Raw genomic sequence first — 12,502 nt, 5'->3', positions numbered from 1 at the left:
AAGCAATTTACATGGGTTATCCCATTTGATCCTCCCAGCAGCTCTGTCAGCTAGGTTATCTAGACCTTTCTTTCCTCCCATCTCTCCTTGCTCCCATTCATCCTTTCTTCCTCCCTATCCCTTCATCAACAATAATTTATATTCCAAGCATTGTTCTAGGAGCTGGAACTAGAGTTAAGGACAAGAAAAGAGAGAGTTCTGCCCTCAAGAATTTTCATTCCAATAGAGGAGGCTGATGATAAACATGCAAACAGATAAACAGATAAGAAAACCATAACAAGGCGGTGACGTGGGACAAATAAGGATTTAGGGATTAACATGTACCATTACTATACATAAAATAGATAGCCAACAAGGACCTACTGGAAAGCACAGGGAATTAAACTCACTATCTTGTATTAACCTATACAGGAAAAGAATCTTAAACAGAATAGAAGAGAGAGAGTGTGTGTGTGTGTGTGTGTGTGTATAACTGAATCATTTGATGTACATCTGAAACTAACACAACATTGTAAATCAACTATACTTCAATTTTAAAAAGTTAAAAGAGAAAATCACAGCAATCTATTAATTCTATAAAGGAAATAAAACAGGATGATATGAAAGAATGTGAATTCTTGGTGGTGAGGTAATAAACTTTAGATAGAGATCTTTGGCTAGAGAAGGCTTATCTGGGAAAGTGTCATTTAAACTTAGACCTAAAGGTAATGAAGGAAAGATCAAAGAAAAGTATTATATAGGAAGGAGGAACAGAAATCATAAGGTCCTGAGTCATAATGAAGTCTGTTCACAAAACAGCAAGGAATTCCAGGATGTTGTCTATAGGCTAGTGAGCCCGGGAAAGACAGCAGGAAGTAAGTCCGAGACATCAGCAGGGACCGAAAGCAGCAGCGCTATGAAGTCAGCAGTAAATAGTTCAGACGCTCTTCCGAGGGAAAGAGAAACCAAACAGGATCATAAGCAAGAGAGCCAGCCAGCCGGCCAGCCATTTATTCAAAGAATACTTTCTTGAGAACTCATTGAAACGGGCCTTGTTCTTTTAGGTTATGGGGATACAGTGGTAAAGAAGACAGTTTTTATTCTCACTTAACTTATACTTTACTGGGGTAAACAAATACATAACAAACTAGATAGGGGTAAGTGAGAGAAAACTAAAGCCATGTAAGAAAAAGACTGCTGGAGGTGGGTGGCTATTTCAGATAGAGTGATCCACAAGGTCCACACGCAGCAGGTGACCTTGATAAAGTGAAGGAGTGAGATGTCAAAGTTCTACAGGAAAAGTGTTCCAGACAGAGAGAGCAGCAAGTATAAAGGCCCTGGGGTGGAACTAGCTTGGTATATCAGGAATAGAAAGAAGGTCAACGTGGTGAGAGAGGAGAGAGTATGAGATGCTGGCAAGGAGCAAACTGTATGAGCCACAGTAAGACAGCTAAAGTTGAAATGAGCAGGGGGGTGATATGATTGGATTAATGCTTTAGAGCATCACTGTACCTGTGAGGAGGAGCATAGACTACAAGAGGGCAAGAGTGTGAAAGCAGGGAGACCAGCTGGACCTTGCAGTGGTCCAAGAAGAGATGGTCCACAGTGGTGTAGACTTGAGCAGAAGGCAGAAATGGAAGCAAGTCAGGAGATTCAGAACGTATTTTGGTGACAGAGCCAAGAACTTGCTGCAAACAATGATTAGTTACAAACAAAGAGGCAGGGAGGTGGATAGGGGAGGGGAACAGAATATGATTCCTAGATTTTTGGCCTGAGCAAATAGGAGGGTGGTTGTGCTACTTATTAAGACAAGGAAGACTGGCAATGGATCGATTGATAGGAAAGGAAACCAGGCTTTGTGAAGTTAAGCAGACTGCCCCAGTTCAGGCATCTTGTAAGAAGCAGAGCTAAAGGATTCAAATCTGGGTTTGTCCCACCTGTCTCTCCATATAATTCCAGGAGATTAATCACTTAATCCAAACCTGAAGTTATAATCTAGCAGATGGGCTTAGAATATCTGTGCTAGAGTGTGGGACAAACACTGGCCAGGCCACATATAAGACCACCCATGCCAGTAAGCTCCAAATTAGAGAAATACAGTGATCCCTCCCCCTAGGCCTGTGGGGGCTTGATTTCTTACCTGAGGTCTGGCTGGTGAGCTCATTGTCATAGACAGGGTGACAGATGCTCCCTGTCAAGCTCCTCTCAGGACTGGAGTTTGCTTCGCTCTCCCTGCTACATTGAGAAGGTTGAACGGTGGGATCTTCAGAGATGGCACACAATCTTCTTTGAGCCATCAGGTGCCTGTGGGAAGGTAGGGACTGGGCTTCTTTTATTTCCATATTTTCCATGGGCTCCTGTGAAGTCAGCTTGATACTTTTCTGCTCTTTTAGATGGAAGGCCCTGCTTCCACAACTGGCAGGGAGAAAGATGGATGGTGTCTCACTTTTCTGAGATAAAACCTCCCAGCTCCAGAGCTTGTTTCTGAAGCTATCATTCACCATGACTTTCTTCTTATTGGCTATCTCACCATTTGACTGATACACATCTAACAGCGGAGAAGCCTTCTGTGACCTTACTGCAGAACCAGGAAAACTTGGCTGTTCCAGGTAATTAGAACATTTCTGAGTCTCACTCTTCTGAGTCCCCTTCACTTGCTGGGGTTTAAGAGGCTGGGGATCACCATCAGCACAGTTGGGTGAGTGCTGATTGTGGCTGGATGAGGGGGGTTTCCCACTGGCCGAAGTCTTCATGGACTGTCTGCTTCCAAAGTCTCCCTTTTGAGAAACACCTGCTGGGAATTTGATAGGTCCTGAAAGAGATGATGCATCAAGATTTTGAAATTTGGCTCGAAGTTCCTTGAAGTTTCTTAATCCTTCCTAGAGCATAAAAGAAAAGAAACAAGCAGCACCATTAGCTGACTTCACTGTGCTTGCTAAGCGGCTCTAGGTGCTGATGTAATGCCATTGCTTATCTACTGAGTAGTATCAGTAATGCTACTGTCTACGTGAGGCAGAGTGAAACTAACTACATGCTCTTTGAAACACTGCAGGTGTGCCTAATTTCTTCACAACATACAAAGAATGCTTATAAGATATATAGCACTAACAATTGCTGATAAACCCCTTGATATAAACTTCTGGTAGCTCTCTGCTGCCTGTGCAAATAAACCCCTTCATGTGGCATTTAAGAACAAAAGTTGTGGAATTATGATCTCAGCCACAGATCAACATGTGCGTGTGTGCTTAGTAACTCAGTTGTGTCTGACTCTGTGACCTCATGGACTGTAGCCCTCCAGGCTCCTTTGCCCATGGGATTTTCCTGGCAAAAGTACTAGAGTAGATTTCCATTTTCTCCTCCAGGGGGTCTTCTCAACCCAGGGATTAAACCCACATCTCTGGCATCTCCTGCACTGGCAGATGGATTCTTTACCACCACTTAACCCTGATGCTGGGAGAGATTGAAGGTGGGAGGAGAAGGGGACGACAGAGGATGAGATGGCTGGATGGCATCATCGACTCAATGGACATGCGTTTGAGTAAGCTCCAGGAGTTGGTGATGGACAGGGACGCCTGGCGTGCTGCATTCCATGGGGTCTCAAAGAGTCGGACACGACTGAGCGACTGAACTGAATTGAACTGAAACCAAAAGGATAATTGACAAGTTTCTAGAAACTTTATACTCTCTACCACCCTGCTTATGTGTTCCCACTCCCCCAATGCATCCCCCCATCTACTTGTCAACTGCTTTCTTGCAACAATAATGCCCACCTTCTCCACAAGATTTGCCCTGTGGCTGACAGGTAGACTAACTCCTTCCCTGGCTCCATGTTGCCTGGCTATTGAGCTTAACATCATAGGGTGGAGACAAGAGCAATCTTTGGAACCTGACAGGTACATGTTCCATTTCTGACTCCACTCTTTATCATCTAGGCAAATACTTTGGGAAACTTGGTATCATCAGTGAAGTCTCATCATAAAAATAACTTGCAAGCAGTAGAAGCATGAGGGCTGCCATATGTAGAGTCCATCACAGTGCCTGGCACATAGTAAATAAAAGCTATTTAAAAGGGACGAGATGATGCTCTTGTATTTTTGACTCTCCTTGGGAGATTGTGTTCTACTTTAAATTCCACCCAAATTCAGTGAATGAAAATGGTGGTAGTAACAGCAGGCCAACCCTTGGAGCAAAGGAAGGGACACGCACAGGATCATACAGTAAGTTGGTGGTCTATGTAGGTGGGATTGGGCTCGAGGCCTGTGCAGTGCTCTTCCCAGTCCCCCCCGACCAACCCTCACTAAATTTACTTTTGTAAATGTATTTTGGCATTTTCTGTCTTCAGAGGAGGTGGTGGGTGGATAGAGCATAGGAGGACATCTAATGGAGCCATTTCCAAAGAGCCATCAACTTCTTCCGATCATCTTAAGGGTCTTAATTTTAGGTATACAGACAATCTCCATGCAGGTAACTTCGGATTTTGCCTGCTGAAGGAATAACTGTTGGGTGACCTCTTCTCACTGTGTTTACAGTTGACTCACACCTTCCCTCTGAAGATTTAGGAAGGGAGGAATATTGAACAGGAAGTATGAAGCAGGTGTCTGGAAGCATGCTTGCATGCTCTTCCCTCTTTCTTCAACCCTCCCTCCATCCCCTTCCTTCTCTTCCTCCTTTCTTTCTCTCTCACTCACACACACACACATATCCCTACACACACATTTATAGCTTTCTTCACAAACTTCCAAGGGTTAATTTCTTATATTTCAACCAGCAGTCAAGTTGATTCCATTGACCTTCCTCTCCCTTTATGTGCTAGCAGCCAGCACTGGGCATGGAACCAGCAGATCCGAGTATGAGGCTCAGCTTTGCCATTCCAGTCATGTGCCTTGGACAATTTACTTCACTTTTCTGAGCCTTAAGCTCCTCACTATAAAATGGGGATATCCTACTAACAGTTCAGGGTTATTGCAACACATGACACGACAGATGTATATACCTCAGTGATTAATATTTTTTAAATTGTGGTAAAATACACTTAACTTTAAATTTACCACTATAGCCATTTTTAAATGTGTAGTATAGTACAGTAATGTTCAGAACACTCACACTGTAGTGAATGTCCGGGACTCTTCCCATCTTGAAAACTGGACCACTATATTCATTAAACAACAGCTTCCCACTCCCCCTCCCCCGGAGAGAGCTGGGACAGAGAGGAAAGGGAGTACAGACACTGGTCTGTGGCAGGCAGGACAGTGTTAGACCTACATGAACGGTCTGTGCTGCAGCTCTGCATGCCCCAGCCTGAGTCACATTCACTGGTGTGGAAGGGGTTGGGTGCTGGAATGTGGGGCTTGGAGAATGGGTTCAGGAAGAGAACAGCTACTGGCTGCAAACAGACAGATCTGAAGGGGCAGGAATAAGGAGTTCCACAATCAGGAATGTTTGTGAAAGAAATCTGGGCCGCCAGAGAAGCAAAATGCCATTGCTGAGTGGTGCACAAAAGGCAGGGCCCCCACTGTGCCCCCTGCCCCTGTCCCCTGCCTTGGTGGGCACTAGGAAGAGCACCCACCTGAGCAGGCTCCCACTTCCCTCCTGCCAATACCTCCTCTGGCCCTGCTGGCCCCAGTGGGCTTGCACACCCTGCCCATTGCTGCCTCCACCCGCACTGGCCTTAGAGGGGTCTCAGGTACAGGTGCTGCTGGGAGGAACACACACAGAGGTGGGACTGAAACCACAGTTAAGCCCCTGGGGTCACGCAACAAAGGAAGAAGAGCTGGATTCTCTCGTCATGGCTGCAAGAACCATAGATTTACACCACTGCTGCTGGCTTTGAAAACTTAGCACCTGCAGAATATCTGAATGGATGAGTGCTCCTGCATCTGAGATGGGTCTAGCTTTAGCAGCTGTGGGCTTTGTGGGCACATACACAGGGGGACTGGAGCAGGTCCGAATCTGAGCTGTCTCCATTAACTCCCACAGTGGATCCAGGCACATGATTACTGCAGTCCTGGGATGACTTTGGGGGATCTGCACTGGTGGCTTGGTGAAAACAAGGCCTGAGAAAAACCAGGAACAACTGCCACTATAACCATGGTTAAGGTGGGGCTGAGAGCAGTTTCAACAATAGTGTAATTTGTGAGTCAGCACAAGAGGTGAAAAATGACACAACAGAACACACACACAGGTAAATAGCTCCAGAGGAGGAAAACTCAGTGACTTTTCTCCCAGTGGGAGCGCTCCAACTCTGCCTCTCTCACGCTGCAAATCAGAAACACAGCTCAGAGACAGATCTGGGGACCTCTACTCCAATAACTAGGGAGCAGACTTGCCCCTGACAGGGAAGTAACAACACAGAGAAAGTGGGGGTGGGGAGCTTTGCTCAGTATCCATCGCAGGCTCAGGTCACCACAACATCAGTCACATCTCCTATCAAGGGGATAATGGCCAGCATACACTGAGGAAAGGGGTAGTAGATATCCGTACTAAAACAGTCCTCACATCAAAAAATTTAAAACATACAGAGACTGCACAGGGACATTACCATATAAAAAACAGCCTTCCAAGGCCATGTGAGGAATTGAAAAGAAAAACCCTCAGAGTATTTGGCTTTGAAGGCCACCAGGGCCTGCATGCAGGAGCTCCACAGGGCTGGGAGAAACAGAGACTTCTCTCTTGGAGGTTGCACTCAAGGTCTCACACGCACTGGGAACCAGCACAAAGCAGTACCTCTACATGAACTGGGGCTAGGCCTAACTAGGGGTCTGGGAGGTGGGCTTTGGCTGTAGCTCACTGTGAGGGCAAGGACACTGGTGGAGGAAGCCCCAGAGAATATTGATTGGCTTGAGCTCCCCCATAGGTCCCATTTTGGCACCAAGACCTGGCCCCACCCAACAACCTAGAGGTTCCAAGCTGTCATGCCTCAGGCCAAAGAACCAGCAAGACAGGAACACAGTTCCACCCATCAGCAGACAGGCTGCCTAAAGCCATACTGAGCTAATAGCTACGTCAAAACACACCACTTGACACAGCCCCGTCCATTAGAAGAACAAGATCCAGCTCCATCTACTAGAGGGCAGGCATCAGTCCTTCCCACCAGGAAACCTGCATAAGCCCCTGGAGCAACCTCACCCACTAGGGGGCAGACACCAGAAGCAAGAGGTACTGTGATCCTGAAATATGTAGAAAGGAGACTACAAACAGAAAAGTTGACATAAGACATGTTGCAAATGAAGGAACATGACAAAACCCCATAAGAACCCCATAAATGAAGTGGAAATCATTGCCATAGAATAAAGTAAAGAAAAAACAAAGAAAATAAATGAAGACAGCCTCAGAGACCTCTGGAACAACATTAAATGCACCAGTATTTGCATTAGGGGTCCCAGAAAAAGAAGAAAAAGAGAAAGGACCTGAGAAAATATTCAAAGAGATTACAGTCAAAAACTTCTCTAATATGGGGAAGGAAATAGTCACTCAAGTCCCAGGAAGCTCAGAGGGTCCCATACATGATGAACTCAAGGAGGAACATACCAAGACACATATTAATCAAGCTGACAAAAATTAAAGACAAAGACAAATTATATAAGAGCACCAAGAGAAAAGCAACAAATAACATACAAGGGAATCCCCATAAGGCTATCAGCTGATTTTTCAGCAGAAATTCTGCAGGCCAGAAGGGAGCACCACAATATATCTCAAGTGATGAAAGGGAAATATCTGCAACCAAGAATACGCTAGCCAGCAAGGATCTCATTCAGATTTGATGGAGACATCAAAAGATTTACAGATAAGCCAAAGTTAAGAGAATTCAGCACCACCAAAACATCTTCACAACAAATGCTAAAGGAATTCTCTAGGTGGGAAAGAGACCAGCAACTTAAAACAATGTTTGTACATACACTGTTATATCAAAACCTCATGGGACTATCAAACCAAAAAAAAAAAAAAAATCTATAGATACATACACACACAAAAGAAAAACCCAAACACAACACCAAAGATAGACATCAAATCACAAGAGAGCAAAAGCAGAAGGTAAGAAAAAAGACCTAGAAGAACAAATCCAAAACAATAAAGAGAATGTCAACAGGAACATATATATTGATAATTACTTTAACTATAAATGGATTAAATGCTCCAACCAAAAGACATAGTCAAACTGAATGCATACATAAACAAGACCTGCATATACTGTCTTCAAGAGACCCGCTTCAGATCTAGGGACACATACGGATTGAAAGTAAGAGGATGGAAAAAGGTATCCCATACAAATTAAAATCAAAAGAAAGCTGGAGCAGCAATACTTAGATCAAACAAAATAGACTGTTACAAGAGATAAGGAAGGACACTACATAATGATCAAGGGATCAATCCAAGAAGAAAATGTTGCAGTTGTAAATATATAGGCACCCAACATAACAGCATCACAAATACGAGCCAAATACTAGCAGCCATAAAAGGGGAAATTGACAGAACACAACTATAGTGGGGGATATTAAAACTCCACTCACATCAGTGGACAGACGATCCAGACAGAAAATCAATAAGGAAACACAGGCCTTAAATAACACATTAGGCCATGTGAACTTAATTGATATTTATAGAACTTTCCATCCAAAAGCAGCAGAATACACTTTCTTTTCAAGAGCACAGGGAACCTTCTCCAGGATGGATCACATACTGGACCACAAATCAAACCTCATTAAAAGTTAAGAAAACTGAAATCATATCAAACCTCTTTTCTGACCACAATGATGTGAGATTAGAAATAAATTACAGGAAAAAAAACTATAAAGTGAAAAACAACAAATACACATGGAGACTAAACAATATGCCACTAAACAACCAAGAGATTACTGAAGAAATCAGAGGAAATAAAAAATAATAATCTTACCTCAGGAAACAAGAAAAACTGCCAAATAAACAATCAACCTTATACCTAAAGCAACTAAAGAAAAAGAACAAACAAAACCCAAGGTTAGTAGAAGGAAATAAATCATAAAGATCAGAGTAGAAATAAATGAAATTGATACAAAGAAAACAACAAAGATCAACAAAATTTAAAAGCTGGTTAATTGAGAACATAAACAAAATAGATAAAAACTTAGCAAGACTCATGAAGAAAAGAGAGAGGACTCAAATCAGTAAAATTAAAAATTTTAAAAGTTACAACTGAAACAAGAGAAGTACAAAAGAGTATAAGAGACAACTACAAGCAATTATATGCCAATAAAATGGAAAGCCTAGAAGAAATGGACAAATGCTTAGAAAGGTACAGCTTTATAAGAATGAACCAGAAACAAATAGAAAATATGAGCAGGCCAATCACAAGTACTGAAATTGAAACTGTGGTTAAATACTTCCAACAAACACAAGTCCAGGACCAGGTGGCTTCACAGGTGATTCTATTGAACATTTAGAAACTCTTTCAAAAAATTACAGAGAACAATCCCAGGCTCATTCTATGAGACCACCATTATCTTGATCCCAAAGTCAGACAATGATAGCACAAAAGGAGACAATTATAGGTCAGTATCACCGATAAATATAGACACAGGAAACCTCAAAACAATGCTAGCAAATAGATGCAGTACATTAAAAGGATCATACACCATGATCAAGTGGGATTTACCTCAAGCATGCAAGGATTCTTAAAAATCAATCAGCATGATATATCATACTAACAAACTGAAGAATAAAAACCACATAAATCAAGAGATTCAGAAAACGCTTTTGACAAAATTCAACATCCATCTATGATTAAAAAAAAAAAACTCCCCAAAAGTGGGCATAATAAGGGCCATATACAACAAAGCCACAGCAAACATCATTCTCAACAGTGAAAAACAAAGTTTTTCCTCTATGATTAGGAATAAAACAAGGGTGTCCACTCTTTACACTTCTATTCAACATGTGGAAGTCTTAGCCACAACAATCAGAGAAGTAAAATAAATATAATGACTCCAAAATGGAAAAGAAGTAAAACTGTCACTGCAGATGACCTGATACTATACACAGAAAATCCTGAAGATGCCACCAGAAAACTACTAGAGCTCAGTGAATTTGGTACAGTTGTCCACAGTATAGTAACGAGGATGAAAATTCATCAAATAAGCTCTATATGTTGGTTACTTATGTACCTGTCACCACTTTTAAAAATCTACAGAGAGTTAATGTGAATGAGAACTAACCACTGATTGTCAAACAAAGTTACAGAACCATTGGGTAAAAAGATATGCTGATGAAATAAATCAAAGATGATACAAACAGATGGAGAGATATACCATTTTCTTTGAATGGAAGAATCAATTTTATCAAAATAAGTATACTATACAAAGCAATCTATAGATTCAATGTAATCCCTATCAGATTACCAATGGGATTACCAAATTTCTTACAGAATTTCTTACAAATGTCTTACAGAAAATAATTGCATGGTTTGTATGAAAACACAAAAGACTTCAAAGAGCCAAAGCAGTCTTGAGAGAGAAAAACGAAGCTATAGAAATCAGGCTCCTGACTTCAGACTATAATACAAAGTTAAAGTAATCAAAGCAATTGATATTGACACAAAAACAGAAATATAGATCAATGTAACAAGATAGAAAGTCCAGAGATAAAACCATGCTCCTATGGTCAACTAATCTATAACAAAAGAGGCAAGAATATATAACAGAGGAAAGACAGTCTCTTCAATACGTGGTGCTGGGAAAACTGGACAGCTGTATGTAAAAGAATGAAACTGGAACACTCCCTAACACCATTTACAAAAAATAAACTCAAAATGGATTAAAGACCAATATGCAAGTCTAGACACCATAAAACTCTTAGAGGAAAACAGAGGCAGGACACTCTTTGACATAAATTACAGGAAGATCTTTTTTGACCCACCTCCTAGAGTAATAAAAATAAAAACAAAAAGAAACAAATGGGACCTAGTTAAACTTAAAACCTTTTTCACAGCAAAGGAAACCACAAACAATTGAAAAAACAACCTTCAGAAGGCAAGAAAATATTTGCAAAAAAGTGACCAGCAGCGGATTAATCTCCCAAATATACAAACAGCTCATGAAGCTCAATAACAAAAACCAAACAACCCAATCAAAAATTTGGTGTAAGATATAAATAAATAGTTCTCCAAAGAAGACATACAGATGATCAAAAAGCACATGAAAAAGTGCTCAACATCACTAATTATCAGAGAAATGTAAATCAAAACTAAAATGGGTATGACCTCACCCCAGTCAAAATGGCCATCATTAAAAAATTTACAGACAATGAATAGAAGCTGTAGGTGTGGAGAAAAAGAAACCTTTCTACACTATTGGTGGGGATGAAAATCGGTAGACCCCTATGGAGAACAGTATGGAGGTTCTTTAAACAACTAAGAACTACCATATTACCCAGTAATCCCACTCCTGGGCATATATCTGGAGAAAACCATAATTCAAAAAGATACATGCACCCCAAAGTCCACTGAAGCACCATTTACAATAGATAAGATATGGAAGCAACCTTAATGTCCAGTGACAGAGGAATGGATAAAGAAAAGGTGGCACATATATACAATGGAATATTACTCAGCCATAAAACAGAACAAAAGAATGCGATTTTCAGAAACATGGATGGACCTAGAGCTTGTCATACTGAGCCAAGTCAGACAGAGAAGAACAAATATTGTATGATACCACTTACACATGGAATCTTAAAAAATGGTAAAATGAACTTATTTACAAAATACAGTCATAGATGTAGAAAACAATCTTATGTTTACTAGGGGGAAAACAGGGGAATGGATAAATTAGGAGACTGGGGGCTCCCTGGTGCTCAGTGGTAAGGAATCTGCCTGCTGATGCAGGAGACACAGGTTTGATCCCTAGTTTGGGAGTACCCACATGTCACGGAGCAACTAAGTCTGTGGACTACAACTACTGAGCCTGTGCTCTAGAGCCCAGGAGCCACAGCTACTGAACCCTGTGTCACAGCTACTGAAGTCCACATGCCCTAGACTTCATGCTCCACAAGAGAAGCCACAGCAATGAGAAGCCTGCATACCACAACTAGAGTCGCTCCTGCTCTACACTAGAAAAACACCTGTGCAGCAATAAAGACCCAGCACAGCCAAGAATAAATAAATTTTAAAAATAGTTTTAATTTGGAGATTGGAACTGACATATACACACTCAGTTCAGTTCAGTCACTCAGTCATGTCTGACTCTTTGTGACCCCATGAATTGCAGCACACCAGGCCTCCCTGTCCATCACCAACTCCTGGAGTTCACTAAGACCCATGTCCATCAAGTCAGTGATGCCATCCAGCCATCTCATCCTCTGTCGCCCCCTTCTCCTCTTGCCCCCAATCCCTCCCAGCATCAGAGTCTTTTCCAATGAGTCAACTCTTTGCATGAGGTGGCCAAAGTACTAGAGTTTCAGCTTTAGCATCAGTCCTTCCAAAGAAATCCCAGGACTGATCTCCTTCAGAATGGACTGGTTGGATCTCCTCGCAGTCCAAGGGACTCTCAAGAGT

The 12,502-nt window shown here is 41.9% G+C and overlaps 1 protein-coding gene across 4 annotated transcripts in view; it reads right to left on the bottom strand.

Moving 5' to 3' along the window:
- Positions 1-12,502, bottom strand: part of FYB2 (FYN binding protein 2) — a 123,406-nt gene that overhangs the window by 71,077 nt on the left and 39,827 nt on the right. For 3 of the 4 annotated variants that reach the window (XM_027537125.1, XM_027537123.1, XM_027537124.1), the window contains exon 2: positions 2,120-2,858. In XM_027537125.1, coding sequence (XP_027392926.1) covers positions 2,120-2,858 — 739 coding nt within the window. The remainder of the gene's footprint in view (positions 1-2,119; positions 2,859-12,502) is intronic. The other variant, XM_027537126.1, reaches the window with a different exon arrangement.

The sequence above is a fragment of the Bos indicus x Bos taurus genome, chromosome 3, assembly GCF_003369695.1.
Source record: "Bos indicus x Bos taurus breed Angus x Brahman F1 hybrid chromosome 3, Bos_hybrid_MaternalHap_v2.0, whole genome shotgun sequence".
NCBI classification, from domain to species: Eukaryota; Metazoa; Chordata; class Mammalia; order Artiodactyla; family Bovidae; genus Bos; species Bos indicus x Bos taurus.
The sequence above is the reverse complement of the archived record's forward strand: the minus strand, read 5'-3'. Positions and strand labels throughout refer to the sequence as shown.